This window comes from Athene noctua, chromosome 16 (genome assembly GCF_965140245.1).
Source record: "Athene noctua chromosome 16, bAthNoc1.hap1.1, whole genome shotgun sequence".
Lineage (NCBI taxonomy): Eukaryota > Metazoa > Chordata > Aves > Strigiformes > Strigidae > Athene > Athene noctua.
Window position 1 is genome coordinate 13,565,737 of NC_134052.1, and position 17,866 is coordinate 13,583,602.

Consider the following 17,866-nt stretch of genomic DNA (forward strand, 5'->3'; position numbering starts at 1 on the left):
ACACAGCAGGGCGCCTCGGGCCGCCGCCCCTGACTGACAGCGGCGTCGCCCAACCGCGCGGGGCCGCGGGGGCGCCCGCCCCGCCCTGCCCCGCCCCGCGGCGGGCGGGGTTCCGGTGCGAGGGGCAGGAAGAGCGGAGCGGCGCAGGGCCTGCGGGCGGCGGCGGCAGGTACCGGCGGGGGGGCGGCGGGACGGGCCCGGCCGGGCTCCAGCGGGGGCTTCTCGGCTGCTGGCGGCCCGGCCCGCCGCCTGCCTCGGCGCTCGCTGGCGGCCGCCCCCGGGCTCAGCCGTGCCCCGAGTGGGGGAGCGGGGTCTCCTGCCGGGGGAGGCCTGAGGGGAGGCGGCGCGGCGGCCCCGGGGAGGTCGCGGCCTCGGGGCGGGTGGGACGGGGGGTGCCGGGGGCGGCCGTGGCCGGGCGGAGGGCCTGCTCGACGCCGGGCCGCGCTGCCGGCTTGCCCCCGCGGCCCGGCGTGCCGGCAGCTCCGCGCCGGGCCTGCGTGAGGGGCTCGGGCCGGGCTCCCCTGCGGCCGTGCCGGGTCTGACCGCCCGGTCCTGGCGGTGCGCTCGGATCGGCCAGCGCGGGGTGGGGGCGGGAGTTCAGCGGCAGTGCGAGCTTCAAAACAACTGCTAAGTCATGCAGGCCGCCCGGGCTGCCGGCACTAACCGCCTCGACCCGCAAGGCCGGTGCCGGCTTTCCTCGGGAGGCGCGGAGCCCGGGGGGGAGCCCGGGGGCGCTGGGCTGTCTGTGGGGCGCTCACCCGCGCGGGGTTGCGCTGGCACGGGGCAGGCCGCGGTTCTCTGCGGGGACGCTGAAGCAGGAGCCCCAGGGCGAGCGGTGCGGCAGGGCGGTTTGCTGTTAAAATGTCCCGGATCCTGTGAACCGCGATATGAACCAGAAAAAGGAAGCGTTGGGGGCAGGTGGTTTCATTTTCGAGTACCTTAGCAGGTAGGCTCCTGGTTAGTAGCGGAGCATCCTGCCTTCACCCTGGGTTCTGCTTTAGCTCTCTGGATCGCCCTATATTCTGTAGGCAGTGAGGCAATTCCCTTTTGTGGAGCTCCCTTGATAAAGATTGAAGTTTGCTATTGAGAGACTGCGGGAAGGTTTCTCATCACATTTGCTGCTCTCTCTCTTTCCAGGATGTCTTCAGGTGCGTTATTTCCAAGCCTGGTGCCAGGCTCCCGTGGCTCTTCGAGCAAATACCTGGTGGAATTTCGGGCAGGGAAGATGTCCCTGAAAGGCAGCACTGTAACCCCAGACAAGAGAAAAGGCCTTGTTTACATCCAGCAAACCGATGATTCCCTCATTCACTTCTGCTGGAAAGACAGGACTTCGGGCAATGTCGAGGATGTGAGTATGGCTTTGTGTTTCAGTGATGAGGTGTTAAGTCGCGGTTTGTCTCTTGTTCTGCTGGTGCTGCTGAAAGAGCTTCTCTGAGACAAACGAGGATGAGAGTGCCACTGTGGCCTGACAGACTTGGACATCCTAATCCTTTCAGAACAGATAGAAGAAGGTTTGGGGAGGAGGGCACATGTCTTTGGGAGGCTAAAACGAATATTCATGTATTTCCTCAAACATATCTTTTTACTGCCACATTTTCCAGGATTTGATTATTTTTCCTGATGACTGTGAATTCAAGAGGGTACCTCAGTGCACTACTGGCCGTGTGTATGTATTGAAGTTCAAGGCAGGATCAAAACGACTCTTCTTCTGGATGCAGGTTTGTGGGAAGTCAATAATAAAGGTCTTGGAACAAAATACTTCCAGTTTGACTTGTACCAAGAGCAACTTTCTTGCAGGAGCCGAAGACGGACAAGGATGAAGAACACTGCCGTAAGGTGAACGAGTATCTCAACAATCCACCAATGCCTGGTGCTTTGGGTGGAAATGCAAGTGGAGGCCACGAGCTCTCGGCCTTAGGAGGTACAGTCCATTCTCTGCTCCTTCATGTGAGAGGCTTTTTTTTTTTTAAAAAATTTACTTTTAAAAAGAGCATTTATAGTTCCCTAGGAAGAAATTCCTGATGTCTATGGAGGGTGAGTTGGGGACAGTGTAAATACCAGAAGTCTAAACATGCCTTTAGCAAGATTAACTGTGCTGTTATAATAGGTGCAGGCTGGAAGTTAAGACTGCCAGAAGAGATCTCTCTCTGTTTCCAGTAGATTCTCTGGGGTCTTACCTCTTTATGAAGTTGCATTTATCTTTTATGAGCATCATGAATCAGTAAACACTTGAAACTGTTTTTTCCATACAGAATGTGATGCCAATTAATCTCCTGCTGTTTGAGCCGGAGTGCTGTGAAAAAAAACCTATGTGAATATGTTGTGTTTCAGAATGTTTTTGTTTTTAGGTGAGGGTGGCTTGCAAAGCCTTCTTGGAAACATGAGCCATAACCAGCTCATGCAGCTGATCGGACCAACGGGCTTAGGAGGACTTGGTAAAATGCTTTAATATCTTTATGCCAAAATGGTATTTTCTCCTGCCAGGTTAAATCTTACCTGACAATATTTTCAAGTAGTGCTATTGATTTGAATAGCGCTGCTTTCACATGAGAAAGCAAGGCCCTGCCTGAAAGATGAGCTAAGGAGCAAAAAAAAAAGGATGCAGAAAACAGAGGGTAGCAGACTACACAGCACTCATCTTAGGGCTTGATCTGCAAGGAACGTTGGTTCTGCTCCTTGGTCTGCTGAATCTTCTGCTTTTTTTTTCTCCTCCTTTTCTCCATCTCTCCTCTTCCTCCTAAATATTCATTGGAGCAGGGAGTGAAAACCAGGGACTCATCCCCAGTGAATGTCCCAGTTGCCAAGCTGTGGAGTTGCTGGTGTTGTCTCTGATCCAGTGAATATTTCTGTGCAAAAAGTAGAGTTCTAGAGGAAGGTTGGAGTGTACCCACCCCACAGCGCGCTCTAGTCAGGAGTAAGGCTCAGGTTAGGGCTTTCTCTCCTGAGGAGAGCTCGAATCATCACGCTGTTTTTCTGGAGGGGATGAGAGGTGTGTTGAAGTCCCTGCTGTGGTGTGTTCGTAATGCTATCGGTGCTGCAAGCCCAAGAGAGCATTTTCTGAGAGGTCAGACCCTCAAGGGGAAGTAGGCCACGGAACGCCTGGCAGGTGGCGGTGACTGAGGTTCTGTGCTTAAGCTCCAAAGTCCATTTTTGTGGATCTAGCTCGTGTCTCTTTAGCTTCAGATGCAAATCTCATGTTGGTGGGATGTTCAGATGCAAATCTGATGTTAGTGTTGGAAGATTCTGGCTTTTTAGGATGTGTTTGGAAAAGAGCTCCCTTCTTGAAGCTTCACATAACTCCTGAGACTGTCTTCCTCTTCTTCTCAACACTTTTTTTCTCAGCAGCTCTTCTTTCTTTGCCTTTACATCTAGCCATAAGACAGCTTGACATGAAGCTCCCTACTGTAACGCAAAGAAAACCATCTGCTTGCCTGTGCAAAGGGTGGTTGTGGTGAATCCATGTGGATCTCTTCCCTCGGTAGCATCTTGTTCTTTTGCATCTGGTTTGCATCTCTCTCAGGACTCTGCCTTTACTGCAGAGCTCCTTCAACAAAGGAGCTTTCTTGCTCCTGGGTAAACTTTTCCTAGCAAGGGCAAACCAAGTAGAGTACAGCCTGGTTAGCTTCACCCTGCCATCCCTGCTGCTGTGGAAGCTCTGTCACTAGTGAACGTCAGTGTTACGGGCATGGTTCTGTGGGAGTGGGTCTGGCAGCTGGTGGCTGGTGACCACGGACCTCCGGTGCTCTGCAGCTTCCGTTAATCCCGTGTTTGCTCCTGGGGTGCTGCTGTTCTGGCCTCTGCTTGCAGGTGGTTCCCAAACGGTGGGTGATGAATGTAGGGACGTGTATCTAATTGGATGTGGGACAAAAAACCACTGGGTGAGAAGCGTGTGGTATATGCAACGTTTGGCTGATGTGGCTCAAAGGAATTGCAGGAGGACAATTGGCCACTGATGGCTCCAGTGGACCTAGACCAGGCCTTTCCCCAGCTCCTTTTAGTGGATGTTCTTGATGCCATAAGTCCTTGGTAGTTGGGATGTGTGGATGAAGGAGGCTGATTCTGGATTTTTTTTTTGCAATGGTAAAGGTTTGAAGACTGAGTGTTGGTGTCCTGTTGTTTCCTGATCGCTGCTCTACCAGGAGCACTTTGCTCCCAGATGGGGTTGTCCTCAGTTTGCCTATGAAGTGTTTAAGAACTCGGCTGATCCTGCTGCCACATCTCTGTGTTAGGTTTGAAGCTGCAAAACCCGGGTGTGTGGGGAGACAGCCGTGGTGGTGACAAAAAGGCTGCCTCTGTGACCTTCTGCTGAGGGCCTCGGCTTTCAAGTTTAGAGAAAAGTTGGATTTTTAGAAACCAGTAGATAAGAGAGGGCTGTGTTCAGTGGTCATGTATGTACAGCACAAACCGAAGTCCTTTTATCTTGTGTACCTCTAGAAATTGAGTCAATTCTAAAACGTGCAACTCTCTCTAGGGCAGTTTTCTAATAGAGATGCAAGACCAGAAAACAGCTGTTAATGTACAGAAGGGGGTGGGGGGGGGTGGTCTGGGCTCTTTCACCCCCTCCTCCTTTATTTTAGCAAATAAAACCTTTCAGGTTCAAGAGTGACCTCTCTAGAGCAGAGAGGTGCAAAAAAACCTGAAGAAATAAATTTCTAAACCTGTTCTTCTTTTATGTTTACGGAAGGTGGGCTGGGTGCTCTGACGGGGCCTGGGCTGGCCAGTCTGCTTGGAAGTGGGGGACCCCCGACCAGCAGTTCCTCGTCAAGGTAGGATGTCTGTCGGGGCTGGGTTTGTGGTTGGGTTTGTACCATAGAGTTGCCACTTCTGTGGGAGGAACCGTGGCGTGCTGAACAGGCGATGTGGGAATTGAGGCTGCTTATGACCTCTCTAAAGTGAGATAGGAGCTCTTCATACTGTAAGGGCTTGAAAAGCAGCTTTTCAGAATACTAGAAGCTGGGTTTTTTTTCCAGGGCATTATTGTAATAATTATCTCCTCCAGCTCTCGCAGCCAGTCAGCTGCTGTGACACCATCTTCCACCTCTTCGACGCGCGTAACGCCTGCCCCGTCCGTGCCTGCGGCTGCCTCGGTGACCAGCCCGAGCCCCGTGCCGAGCTCGGGTAACGGAACCAGCTCAGCCACGAGCCCAACCCAGCCCATTCAGCTGAGTGACCTTCAGAACATTTTAGCTACTATGAATGTGCCATCTGGAGCGGGAGGACAGCAAGGTACAGTGTTCTGACCAGGCAGCTCTTGGATCCAGGAGTCCTTTGGAGCTCTTTTACTGTCCTGTCGTGTTCCAAATCGGTTTGAAAGGTCTCTTGCAATTTTTTGGGTTCTTTTTTTGAGTGCTGTACTTGGCTGCTTCAAGAGTTTTATTCTCACTCCAAAACTGGGAGGGGGATGATGCTAGCAGTGTGCTAAACACATTTCAGTATCCTCCGACCAGATCATTTGGTTTATGTGACAAAACGTCGTGTTCTGGGCAGAGTCTGACAGCCAACCTTTCATTTTCTTCCTAGTTGACCTGGCAACTGTTCTGACTCCCGAGATAATGGCTCCCATCCTGGCCAACGCTGAAGTTCAAGAGCGGTTGATGCCTTACCTTCCCTCGGGGGAATCTCTGCCACAGACTGCGGAAGAGATTCAGAATACCCTGACGTCTCCCCAGTTTCAGCAGGTAGCTGCCTGGCTCCCCGTCCCTCCTGCCCTGCTTTACCGGGTTCCTGACACTGCTCCACGTGGGAAGTTACCCAGTAGAAGTGGAAAGGAGGGATGTGGTTTAATGGGGCACTAGTGCTTCCTTCCTGCAGTCACCCATGGGCAGACTAGAATGTTTTCTACTTTTTCTTTTGGAATTGGGCTTTACCTTGCTCTTTATTCTAAATGATATCGACAAATGACAGGAGTAGCTAATTCATTATTCCCTGAGTGGCTCATCAGCAGCCTCCTTAAAGGTCACTTCAGGTGAGGTGGAAGGGAGGGACCTCATGTTTACAGCACTCCATCCCTTGTTCCTCTTGAAAGGGTGGTACTTAATTCCAGCACTGTCTGCGCGGTGGTTAAAGCTGGTGTATCACAGGCCAATTTGAAGTAGTTACACTGCTTGAAATTTGCCATTTTGCAGAATTTCAGTGGCTGAGAGGACTCTTTTTAGTTTAAACTACGGCACTTCTTTTGTGCAGACGGCTCGGAAACAAGGGCTGTTTTTCACTGGTGCTTTGATAGAGTATCTGCATCTAGAAAAAGCACTAAACCGACTGGGGGTTACCAGTTTGTGCTTACTGGTGGCTGGCTGGTCCCCACAGGGTTGAGGAGGGACTGTGACTGTGTTACTGTGCAGTGGCCGCCTGCTGTGACAGAAACAGGAATACAAACTTTTTATTTTTTTTAATGCTGCCGACTGATTCACAGGCGTTGAGCATGTTCAGTGCTGCCTTGGCTTCAGGACAGCTTGGCCCACTAATGAGTCAGTTTGGCTTACCCGCGGAGGCAGTAGATGCAGCAAATAAAGGAGGTAGGTACCGGTGCTGTCAGGAATGTGATGAAGCGGTTGGTTGGGGTTTGTTTTTTGCACTGCACGCAGCCATCGAATGGGGAGTGTAACGAGTAGCCGCTGAGGAGCTGTCAGAAGCTGCCTCTTGTGCTGTTCTTTGTCACCCCAGCAGAGGTGCGGAGCAGCCTTGGCCTTGTTCCCTGATAAGAGGCACAGGACTGGAGCTGTCATCTTGTTCAGGGTTTTCTTTTTGAAGTTTTTAATGCGTCATCTGCAGCGAGTGCACAGCTGTGGCCTGTAGCACTAGAGGGAAGGGGGTGTCGGTATTCCCTGAGGAGCCTTTAGCATCCATTCCGTGACTGAAGTAATTCTGGTCTCAGGCTGCCTGTGCACAGGGCTACGGTGCAGGAAACGCTGTGTCAGAGCCAAATGTGTGTGAGAGAGTAAAGGAGTCTTAAAATTTTCTTCCCTGCTAATAGATTCTTACTAAAGCAACTGTTTATTTTCCAAGTAATGATGCTTAACCTCATGTGGTCAGTGAACACCATCCCAGAAAGTGGAAAGTTAAATAACTAATGTGTTTAACTTCTAGATGTAGAAGCGTTTGCCAAAGCAATGCAGAACAGTGTCAAGTCAGACCAAAAGGAAGGAGACTCTAAGGACAAGAAAGACGAAGAGGAAGATATGAGTTTAGATTAAGTTATTTGTTCTTCCTTACAGATATTCCTAGATACTAACTTAAGCAACTGCAGTAGGATTACTAACTTCATATTATGCTTATATAAATCTACAAATAAAGGAATTTTCTTTATCTGCCATACTGTTCTTTCTCAGTCTGTTTCACATGCACTTTAGCAGTATTTACTCTTTATTTTTAGTGGGGTTGCTTCCTGTTCAGTTGTGATGCTTCTGACACAGGACTAGGCTAAGTGTTCTGTTTTCCTTGTGATAAAAAGGTTGAGCCCTGTGACTTTACCAGTAAAGTGAAAGAGTAACATAAAACTTTATTCCACTCCAAAATACCAGTGATTTACAAAGACCATCTTTAATACTACAACTTAAAAACAGGTCATAATTACATTTAAGATAGACATGTTAAAAACCCATTTTACAATATTTACCCCTCATAAAAAAAACCCCACAATATAATGATATAAGTTATAAGTCCATTTCAGAAGCAAGATTTTGTCCCCAAGTGGCTACATAGATATATACACACACAAATATATATATGATGTGTAAGTGCACAAGTGAACTGGGTGTCTTGGGAGAAAAAGGCTTTTTTTCAAGTGAAGACTGCACTACACCAGGCAGGAGTGAGGCTGAGCAGGAGAGGCAGCTGCTGGGGGGGCGTGAGGGCCCCCAGCCAGACTCGGCAGTAACCTGTCTTTTATTTCTTTCCCTTTCAAACAACAGTTTCTTGCTTCATGCAGCAGGGCTTCTGTCAGTGTATCTATCTACCAGTACTGGAGGCAACTGCAGAGAGTCAGAGCAGGACTTGGGTCTTTCTGCTTGCCCTCAGCAGTGCTTTCAGCCTGTTTTGTTCCTTTTTTTTTTTTTGATTCTTATAAATGAATCTGATAAGAAGATGCTAATTCTGTGAACAGAATTTTGTCCAAGTGCCCCCTTGCAGTGCTTTTAGCCGTGGCAGGTGAACTGAGACTGCTCTGGGGAGGGGGGGGTGGGTTAAACACGTCCTTGCTTATAAAAACACAAAAGTGACGGAATTAATCCAGTTTGTCCTAATTGCATTTATTATAAAACAGACACTGCCTCCAGCCTTTAGCAGAAGACAGGCTGTGACTGTTATTAATAGCCTCAAGTGTTCTGTGAACTAAATCTCTATGTGCGTTGTGAGTGTGGGGTGAAGGGAGCGGGGCCGAGGACACGACGCACGGCTCTGCGGAGGACGAGCCCTGGGGCAGGCGCCTGACCAAGGACTCGGACCTGTCTCCACATCCTGCTCCAACCTTTTGGTTGTATTTGTAAAAGATGTCCCTGAAGTGCCCCCTTCTTCCCGCCTGCCCTCCTTCCCCTTGGATTTGTGGCCCCTCTCTGGTTTTGGCCCCAGACTTGTGCCTGCAGTCACTGGAGATCAAGTATGTCCCACCAGGGTTAACGCTATCAAGTAGGTGATGCCTGGGGCCGGGGGAGCAGTGCAGCTTTCTGTCGGTCAGGCTGTACACGGAGGTGCACTTACTTACAGCACGGGGCAGCCCCTAAGGCCAACGGAGCCCCTGACAGTCCCGGCTCGTGGCAGGTCCACGTGGCTCCGGTTGATCACCAGGTTCCTTACACAGCCCACGTAATGCGGGAGGGGAGGTAACGGTGACACTGTGCTGGCCTTGTCTGTCTCTGCAGAAGTGAAAACAAGCGTTAGTGTGGTGAATAACAGGGCAGGGCCTTGAGTGTCTCTTATTTTCTCCATGAAGAGCATCTCTCTTGGCTTTTGGAGCATGTCTTTCCCAGCTCACCTGGCAGCCCTCCCACGTAGAAGGTCGCCCTTGTGCTGGGTGCAGGAGGCAGGCTGGGTCCCGCTGTGTAGTTGCCTTGTGTGTCCACATCAACCCGGATTATGTTTTTCCATTTGGTAACTTGAAAAGAAAACAACAGTCAGTGCTGTTTCCTTACCCCGAAAGCAATCCACCTCCGCCCTGCAGCCCAGACCCGTGCTGGAGCAGAGCACAACTTCTGGGAGGGTCAGAGGACCTGGCCTGGCTCTTGGGAAATGCCCAGAGTCTGGACAGCCTCCCCCAAATCTGTTCGGGGGTCACCAGCCACTCAGGAAGGACCATGTCTTGCTCTAGTGAAGAGGGCTGCCCTCTCCCAGCGGGTGGGACAGCACACGCCTGGGATCAGCTCAGACCAGCTCTGGCCACAGAGGACAGGTCCTGTGGCTGGAAAACACACCAGGAGCACGTGCTGGCTCTCCCCCAGTGCTGGGTCAAGCATGATGAGGGCTTAAAACAGAGCTGGGGGGGGTGTAGCTGTGACCCCCACCCTCAGAAAGGGCTGGATGCAAAAACCTCAGCACCTGCTCAACAGCAGCTATATTTAAGGCTGAGTTTTGCCTGTCTGGGTGTGACTCCTGCAAATCATGGGTCCCAGCTGTGGGCTTGAGCCCTTTGGACACATCCTGGATGGAGCCGGTGCTGCGGGACAGCCCTGGCCTCGCCGGCGGCTCTGTGACCGGGGCAAACACCCCGTCCCTCCTGCCCGCCAGACCAGACTGCACTAACAGGATCAGGCAAGGACGCTGACTAATTAGGGAATGACTTAACGGCAGCTCCAACCTCCCAAATTAAGTGCATACAGGTGAGAGCTGGGGTTTAAATACCCGAGGAAGGGCCCTGGCCTCCCCCCAGGAGATGTGGGCTGAGCAGCAGGACTGGAGCAGTGCCCCAGAGCCAAGCGCTGGCTGTCACCTCACCTGCGATGGCGTGCCACTGCCCGTCACAGAGAGATGGGCACGTCACCAATGTGGAGAACTCACCAGCCCCAGTGCCGGCTCTCACGGTGACCTGTCACACAATCATCAAGGTTGGAAAAACGCTTGAAGCTCCTCCAGCCCAACCATGACCCTCCCCCTGACCGTTCCCAACTCCCCCAGATCCCTCAGCGCTGGCTCAGCCCGACTCTTCAACCCCTCCAGGGATCCCGGGGACTCCCCCCTGCCCTGGGCAGCCCATTCCAACGCCCAACAGCCCCTTCTGCACAGAAATCCTTCCTCAGAGCCAGCCTGACCCTGCCCTGGGCAGCTTGAGGCCATTCCCCCGGGGCCTGGCGCTGGGGCCTTGGCTCCAGAGACTCATCCCCCCTCTCTGCCCCCTCCTGGCAGGGAGTTGCAGAGGGCCAGGAGGTCTCCCCTCAGCCTCCTCTTCTCCAGACTGAACCCCCCCAGTTCCCCCAGCCGCTCCCCAGCAGACCTGTGCTCCAGACCCTGCCCCAGCTCCGTTGCCCTTCTCTGGCCATGCTCGAGTCATTCAATGGCCTTTTTGGGGTGAGGGGCCCAACACTGAACCCAGGAATCGAGGGGCAACCTCACCAGTGCTGAGCACAGGGCTCAGATCCCTCCCCTGTCCCTGCTGGCCACATTATTTCTGACACAAGCCAGGATGCCATTGGCCTTCTTGGCCTCCTGGGCACACTGCTGGCTCATGTTCAGTCGTGTGGGACAAACCCATCAGAACCCAGTGAGCTGAGCGGGATGGGCAGGAGATGACCCGTGGGGAAGCTGCCCTCCCTCTACCTTTGTCTCCTCCATGTACAGTAGGAGATGGTGGCTTCTCCTCGTGCCGATGTGGAAGATGAGGCCAGAAGCACTGCGGGGACGGACCTCCAGTGTCACCTCCAAGTCCTGCTCAGTCACCACTGCATCAGCTGCAAGAGAAATGCCTCTGGTGAGGAGAGGGACAAGGCACCCCCCATGAGGTGTGTCCCTCCAGCCCAGGCTGCTGTGGGGTACCCAGGACGATGGACCCGCCATCCGCAGCAAAGAAGACCCCGCTCTCCAGTGCGCCCTCGTAGCACGGTGTCACCCCGAAGGTGCGTGAGGGGTGTCCCAGGGGCCTCCCGTCCAGCTGGGGGTTCCTCAGGCAGCCGTCGAAGCTGGAGGCCGAGGCAGCCTGCAGAGAGAGGCCACGGGAGTGAGCGCAGAGGGGACAGAAACCGGCAGGCACAGGGCGATGTCTCGGCACTGGGAGCAGAGATGGAGCAATGCCACGGGACCACCAAGCCCTTACCGGTACGTGAGCCTTGGCTTTTCCAGCTGGGACCCCCCCTACATACAAGGGGGTCTGGGCCACAAAGAGCCCTGCGGTGGCCACTGCAGCACCCTGAGCTCGCAGCCCGTCGATGACCAGCTGGGCTTGGCTCTGGTCTCTGCTGAAGAAGACCTGCAAGGAGCAAAGGTCAGTGCCAAGGCTGGGGGCTTCCTGGGTTGGAAGCCCAGGAAGGGCTTCCCTGTGCCCAGGGAAGGGAAACCTCAGCTCAGAGGTTCCACCAGCCCTGGCTGTGGTTGTGGTGTCCCCTTTGCTCCCACAGGACTGTGGGTGTCCCGTGTGCAATTAGAGCAGGGCTGCACTGAGCTAATCCCTGCAGGGGCACCGGTGCAGGGGGGAGTGGTGTGGCCTGGGGTGTCCCGCTGAGCCCCGACCCCCCGCTCACCGTGTGCCACTGCCGGTCGCGGTACTTGTCTTTGCTGCGGATGCGCAGCCGGCGCCCGCCGACGTCCAGCAGGAAGACAAAGCGCCCGTTGGAGACAAAGAGAGCCAGGAAGGTGCCCCGCTCACCCCCCACGTAGAAAAGCAGCCCGCTGGAGGAGTTCAGCTTCACCTCCAGGGAGAAATGGGACCTGCAGGGACACGGGGGGGTGAGGGGAGCACCCTGCTCTCCAAGCGATGGTCCCCAGGGCCAAGCTTGGGTGGGGTGGGCACGGGGTGAGGCTCACCTCTGCCCGAAGGAGACTGGGATCTCCTCGAACTCCAAGCGGCTGCTCGGGGCACCTCCGAAGCGGAAGGTGCCCACGGCTGCGCGGGGCTGTGGGTGCAGCCGGCAGAGCCCATCCTGATCGTGGCGGCGGTCCTTCCAGGCGGGCTTGCCCGACACCTACATGTGGTGCACCAAGGCATGGAGTGAGGGGAGCGGGTGCCATGGGGCAGAGGTGCTCAGCGAGGGGGCAACAGTGGCATCTGAAGAGGACAAGGAGGGGGATGTGGGGAGTTCTGGCAGCAGCTGGTACCTTGGGTTTCTGCCTGTCCTTCTTTGGAGTGATTCTGAGCTGCTGCAGTTGCTCGCCCCAGGGACAGCTCATGGTGACGTTGATGCTCTCCACGTTCTGCTGCAGGTCCACCACCATCTGCGGCTCTGCTGTCCTACACACAGGGAGAAGAGGTTCCTGTCACTGGGGCAGCTGGGTGGTGGGAAGGGGCTGAGCCCTGCTCTCTGGAAGCGGCACGGAGATGCTCACCGCTTGACAAAGACATTCCCGACGCAGCCGGTGAGGTTGCTGAGGGCACCAGGCTCCGGCGAACCCCCGAGCTGGAAGAGCGGCCACCCATCCTGCCGCCGCTGCCGCCGGCCAGGCCTGGCACCCACCGCTGTGTCCTGCAGCTCGTCGTCCACGTACAGCCGGACCCTGAGGGGGATGAGCAGCAGGGGCTGAGCAGGTCCCCACAGCTCTTGGTGCCCCACGCCCCGTGTGCCGCCAGGACACGTACCCACGGGCATCGCTGTAGAAGGCCGCGTAGTGGGTCCTGTCATCCGCGTAGGTATTTTCAGTGGTGATTTCAGTTTCCAGCAGGTTCAAGGCCAGCTGGCCCCTCTGGAGGGACACCCGGCACGTCCCCTCCTGCAAAAAGCATCACCCCATTGCTGCTCAGCAGCTGAACCCCAGTGAAAGGCCCATTTCCCCACCACCCTCTGAGTGCAGAGCTCACTGCAGATTCACCCCCTGGCCCCACCAAAATCCTCCCCTTTCCCAGCGGGGAGCAGCAGCATCCCCAGAGCAGGAGCAGAAGTTTCTGCCCTGCTGCTGGGGTACCCGGGGGGACTGCAGGGAGCCCACCTGGGTGGCGTGGTGGTACAGCAGCCCCTCACGCTGGCTCGTTCGGAAGCTGAAGCCGCTGTAGAAGTCCCTCAGCCCTGGCACGTCCTTCAGGGCCAAGGTCAGGTAGCCGTGGCCGTGGATGCTGACTGAGCGAGCCACCTGCAAGGGACACCATAGATGCAAGGTGAGAGCCCAGCCCTGGCGTTACAGGGGTGCTGGGAGGGTGACGGAGGTTATCAGGTCCTCCCTGGGTCTGGTCAGTGCCAGTCATGTGGAGCACCTTGCACCCCCACCCCTGCACTGAGGACCTGGGGCTTTTATGCCCCTTTCTATGTGAACGAGGGGAGATCCTGTCCTGGGAGTCCTGTGCTCCCAGCACACCAGCCAGGCTGCCAGGGCTCTGTGCTCACCAGGAGGTCCGAGGTGCACCCGTAGCTCACGCCGACAGTGCTCATGCGCTTCAGGTCAACGTATTTGCCAAGAGCCTTCAAGCCCTTCATGCAACCCCGGATGGGCCCTCCCGTGGGGAAGAGTGCTTTCAAGCTGCAGGAGAAGCAAGCAGAGTTACAAGGACAGCCCCAGGCAGGATCTGGCCCCACCGTCCTTCGAATGGCACCTGGCAAGGACCCACAGTAGCCACGAGTATCTCCAGTGCCTCAGGCACAAGGCTGCACCCAGCAGCAAAGGAGGGCTCAGTGGCACCCACCAGCACCTCATCCCTCACCAGAGATGGAAATGTCCCATCTTCAAAAGCTCATGGTGACAGGCAGGAAGAGAAAATCTCCCCCAGAGCTTCAGCTGATGTGGCTGAGAAAGGGCCAGGGCCACCACCAGGCCTACAGGAGGGGAAGATGTGGACTGTCCCACCCCACCACAGGCTGGACCCACCTGGGGGGCAGCACAGCTGGGGGCACACCACCCAGGTAGTAGGAGACAGCGTTCTCCAGGGAGTTCTCCTGCTCCACCATGAAGATGGTGAGGCGCTCCAGCCGCACCAGAATGCGTTTCTTGTTATTCATTTTGAGGAGGAAAATCTGGATCTGCAGACAGAGGAGAAAAATGATCCACCAGCCTGGGGCCATTAGGTCCATCACAGAGAGCAGCATGAGGTGCCCGGTTCATGGCTCTAGTCAAAGAACCTGCAGTTCTCCCCCCAAAAAAACAAGGTCTGGGTGCCCCCTCCCCACCCTTGGATGTTTTGCTCTCCAAGGGAGCTGGGCAGGCGGCTCTTCCCCCTTACCGCCTTGTTTGTGGTGCTGCTGATGGTGAGGGAGGAGGAGTTGCTGCTGGGTTTTGCCACCTCCAAGCCCGTGCTGAAGTCGTAGTAAAGCACCAGCTTCCCATCCCGGATGGCCAGACACAGGAACTGACCCTGGGGGAGGCAGGACGGACACTCAGCCCCACGTCCCTGTGCCCAGCACACAGTCCCAGCACTGAGCCCAACCTGCTCTTTAGCACTGGTGGGAGCAGGTCCCACTGCCCCAAAGTGTGGCTTCACAATTACTGGGGGTTTATCTGCACACAGCAGCGCTGCCTGCCCCGGTGAACCCTGGCCCAGCTCGAAGGGTCTGTGCACGGGTACTCTCCAAGTTCAGGGGAGTCCCTCCAGCACCAGACAAGTGATTGCTGTGAGATCTGGGTCCAGCCCTCTTGTGGTTTTTAACAATAATGCAGAAATACTCCTCAAAGCAGCCCTGCCACCTCCAAAGCCCTCTTCTCCCTGGTGTCCTGAACTGGGAATGCCTACAAGTGGGGCTGGGATTGTCCCAGCCCACCAGCTGAGGGGTGAAGGCTCCCCAGGGGAGCAAGCACCTGCCTGGTTCTCCAGGAAGAAGAGGATGCCATTGTAGGAGACCACCCGGATCTCCTGCTCGAAGCGCTTGGTCGTGCCAAACTGGCTCTCAAACTTGATCTCTGCATAACCGGTGCCATCAAAGTAGGAACCATCAGTCAACCAGGGGTCTCCTGTGGACTTGGACCTGAGCCACATGAGAAGAGGCACGAGGCATCACTCCAAATCCCCTTGCCATGCTCTGGGGCAGCCGAGGGTCAGGGTAAGTGCCACGCACTGGAGCTGCCCCCATCCTGGGTGCAGTGCCCTACCTTGCGCAGGGCTTCTCAGCGGTGGTATCCAGCTGGAAGGTGTGTTGGAAGTTGTACAGGCTCACCACCTCCTCGTTCAGCGTGTCCAGCTCCAGGCACCCGCGGTAGTTGGGATAGCGCAAAGTGGGAGGAGGCTGGGAGTGAAACCAGACAGTTAGGGCAAGTTTGATTCTGGTTTCTCCATGAAAGCAAGGGCTCTCCCCGCAAGAATCTCCACAGGTATTGCTAAATACCCCCTAAAAACCGAGCCTCCCTCCCTGCTGCCTGTCTCACCGTGAAGCTGGAGGGGTAGCCACCCACGTAGAAGACCACGTTGTGGGGGTCGAGGTTGAGCAGCCCTTGCTCCCCCTTGGCCACGCTGTCTCCCTTGGTCTCGTGCACCGTCTGCCTCTCCACAATCACCGACATGTGCCCATACTGCAGGATCCTGCAGCCAGGAGGGATGGTCAAGACAAGCAGAGATGCCCAAAGAGGAGCAAACCTCATCCTCCCTGAGCAAAGGGCCTCCCCACACAGCTCTACCACAAAGGGGTGCATCTCCCACTGGGGCGCCCCACAGCAGCAGTGCACTGAAAGGAGTCAGCACTCATGTTCTCAGCACTGTCACAAGGCTGAACGGACCCTCTGTGATGAGCTCCATCTTTCTTCTCCTGCAGACGCCCCCAGACCCTCCATGACCTGGTAAGACTCCAGCTCCTTGCTAGTTCTTCCGAGCTATCTCAGTGTTGGTCATTTAGAGCTGACTGGACACCGGAGTGGGCAGCACCTCTCTGCAAGCTCACGGCCTGTCTGGGCTTGGGCACAGCACTACCTGCATCCGCTGCAGAGACAGTCTCCCATGAACTTCCTCGGGGTGCATCCCAGCAGTCTCCTACCTGTTGATGCTGATGGTGGCAAACTGCTCTCCAATATCCTCGTCAACAGTTAGGGAGGCTGGCTCCTCATCACCCAGTTTGTAGACCCACTGCACTTTGTGGTCCTTCAGCACGATGCCCAGGTAGTCTCCAACAGCCTGAATGAAGGGAGAGCCAGGGCCACGCGTTGGCATTGGGACAGGCAGGAGCACCAAGTGATGCTCTCCCTGATGCTCTGGGGCTGCACTGGCCAAGCACCCCGATTTGCACTGCTCTCCCCATCCACCTCCAGCCAGGCTGACGACTGCACCCAGGGCTTGTCTGTGCTCCCCACAAAGACACTCAGGGAGCTGGTGAAGGGAGAAGGGCTGATGTCCAGGTGTGATCCCCACTGATGCCAAAACACGGGCTCCCACTGCCCTCCTCCTGCCCACACGGCCCCGTCTCACCTCCCGGCTGCCCAGGTACAACACGAACCGCCCCTCCTCTGTCCCATCCTGCCGTCGCTGCCGGCTCCTGGACTCAGGGTTTTGGATGTAGAATTTGAGGGATGTGTAGGCTGCCAAATCCTGCAGGTTGCTGGGCATCCGGACCTGCACGCCCGAGCTGCCATTGAACTTCATGGGGACTTTCACCTGGGGAGGGAGAGAAATCCAAGCCCGCGGCACTGAAACCACTGCTGCTGCCTCCCTCGTCACTGTCAGCTCTACAAGTCAAAGCATTTTCTGAAGTCTTCCCATCAGAAAGACCCTGCCTGGTGGCACCAGAACTATTCTAAACACCCCTCCCCTTTGCATGCTGCCCTCAGGTAAGCGTTCATTCACCCCACGCCCCTGGTGCCCCGTGCCCAGGCCTCACCCCACCATGAGCCTACCTTGCTGGCAGCGTTCCTCGCCTGCGTGATGAGCTGACGGATCCGCACAATGTTCTCCGACACGGTGGCGTTCTTGTTCCTCCTGTTCTCCAGGCTGCTCAGCTTCCCCAGCAGCAGTGGGATGGTGCTTTCCAGGCTGGACACTGGGGTTGGAGAGGAGCCAGGGGTTTTGAAGGTTAGTGAGGAAGGGAGATGTGAAGCTCAGGCAGTTTTGAGACATGCAAGTCAAAGCAGCGGCAGCTGGGAGCGGAGTCACAGAATGATCCCCTAAATCCAGCAGCCTTGATGGGGGGGTTGTGAAAATGCTCTATTGCATGCAATATCCTGCAGTAAAGGTACAGGTGATATAGACACTGCAGGGAGAAAAAAAAAAAAAAGGACAGGACTTAAAGCACCTGGTATTGGCTGCTACCTCCCTCTACTCTTGACCTGGAGCTGCAAAGCATAGCTTCCAAAAGCTCAGAGCTCTCTGGGGACATCTGTTCATGCACTAGTTCATGCCAGACTCAGCCCTGGCAGCCCAGCAGGTTCAAGCACTCACCAGATTTCCTGGCATCCTGGACTGCCTGGTTCAGATCTTCATTTCGAAGGCCTCCGTACTGGTCTTTCCACTCATCCAGCTGCTTCTTCATGGTGCTCAGGGTATCTTCCACTCTCGCAGCTGTTTCGTTGGCCTCAGCAGCTGCTGCTTTGGCATTCTGGATCATCTCTTTTGTGTCCTCTGGAAAGAAAGGAGAAAAATCTCTGGGATGGCCAGGAGCAGGGATGAAACACCCTTGGGTCACAGCCTGGGTGCAAGCAGGGAGCAAAGAGACAAGTCAAACTATCGCAGGACAAACCTTGGTCCCTGCCCAGCATGTCCTGCACAGACTGGAGCTGGCTCAGGAGCTGATCCTTCTTCACACGGAGGTCAGCCAGCTTGTCCTTTGCTGTCTGCAGAGTGCCTTTAATGGCTGCAATTAAAGAAATGCATACGTTGTGTGTTGGATCTCGG

The 17,866-nt window shown here is 55.3% G+C and overlaps 2 protein-coding genes across 6 annotated transcripts in view; one reads left to right on the plus strand and one right to left on the minus strand.

Annotated features, from left to right (window-relative positions):
- Positions 1–111: 111 nt before the first annotated feature.
- On the plus strand, positions 112–7,310 carry ADRM1 (ADRM1 26S proteasome ubiquitin receptor). Of its 3 annotated transcripts, none has more exons than XM_074920309.1 (10): positions 112–169; positions 1,138–1,348; positions 1,602–1,718; positions 1,798–1,921; positions 2,349–2,435; positions 4,685–4,766; positions 5,000–5,226; positions 5,521–5,678; positions 6,413–6,515; positions 7,087–7,310. In XM_074920309.1, exons 2-10 carry the CDS (start codon positions 1,139–1,141, stop codon positions 7,191–7,193), a joined length of 1,215 nt encoding a protein of 404 aa, XP_074776410.1. In that variant the 5' UTR covers positions 112–169; position 1,138; the 3' UTR covers positions 7,194–7,310. The 3 variants fall into 3 exon arrangements, with proteins under 3 accessions (XP_074776410.1, XP_074776409.1, XP_074776411.1); XM_074920308.1 differs by lacking the exon at positions 112–169 and adding an exon at positions 586–946; XM_074920310.1 differs by lacking the exons at positions 112–169; positions 2,349–2,435 and adding an exon at positions 586–946.
- Positions 7,311–7,478: 168 nt separating this feature from the next.
- Positions 7,479–17,866, minus strand: part of LAMA5 (laminin subunit alpha 5) — a 127,615-nt gene continuing 117,227 nt past the window's right edge. For all 3 annotated transcript variants that reach the window (XM_074919888.1, XM_074919887.1, XM_074919886.1), the window contains exons 58-80: positions 17,712–17,825; positions 17,414–17,593; positions 16,873–17,015; positions 16,448–16,633; positions 16,020–16,156; positions 15,418–15,571; positions 15,145–15,278; positions 14,858–15,020; positions 14,282–14,413; positions 13,930–14,081; positions 13,452–13,584; positions 13,060–13,200; positions 12,713–12,843; positions 12,463–12,630; positions 12,235–12,367; positions 11,944–12,101; positions 11,661–11,847; positions 11,237–11,389; positions 10,960–11,119; positions 10,744–10,874; positions 9,925–10,015; positions 8,969–9,088; positions 7,479–8,849 (exon numbers count right to left, since the gene is read on the minus strand). In XM_074919888.1, the coding sequence (XP_074775989.1) occupies positions 8,695–8,849; positions 8,969–9,088; positions 9,925–10,015; positions 10,744–10,874; positions 10,960–11,119; positions 11,237–11,389; positions 11,661–11,847; positions 11,944–12,101; positions 12,235–12,367; positions 12,463–12,630; positions 12,713–12,843; positions 13,060–13,200; positions 13,452–13,584; positions 13,930–14,081; positions 14,282–14,413; positions 14,858–15,020; positions 15,145–15,278; positions 15,418–15,571; positions 16,020–16,156; positions 16,448–16,633; positions 16,873–17,015; positions 17,414–17,593; positions 17,712–17,825 (3,356 nt within the window). In that variant the 3' untranslated portion in view covers positions 7,479–8,694. The remainder of the gene's footprint in view (positions 8,850–8,968; positions 9,089–9,924; positions 10,016–10,743; positions 10,875–10,959; positions 11,120–11,236; positions 11,390–11,660; positions 11,848–11,943; positions 12,102–12,234; positions 12,368–12,462; positions 12,631–12,712; positions 12,844–13,059; positions 13,201–13,451; positions 13,585–13,929; positions 14,082–14,281; positions 14,414–14,857; positions 15,021–15,144; positions 15,279–15,417; positions 15,572–16,019; positions 16,157–16,447; positions 16,634–16,872; positions 17,016–17,413; positions 17,594–17,711; positions 17,826–17,866) is intronic.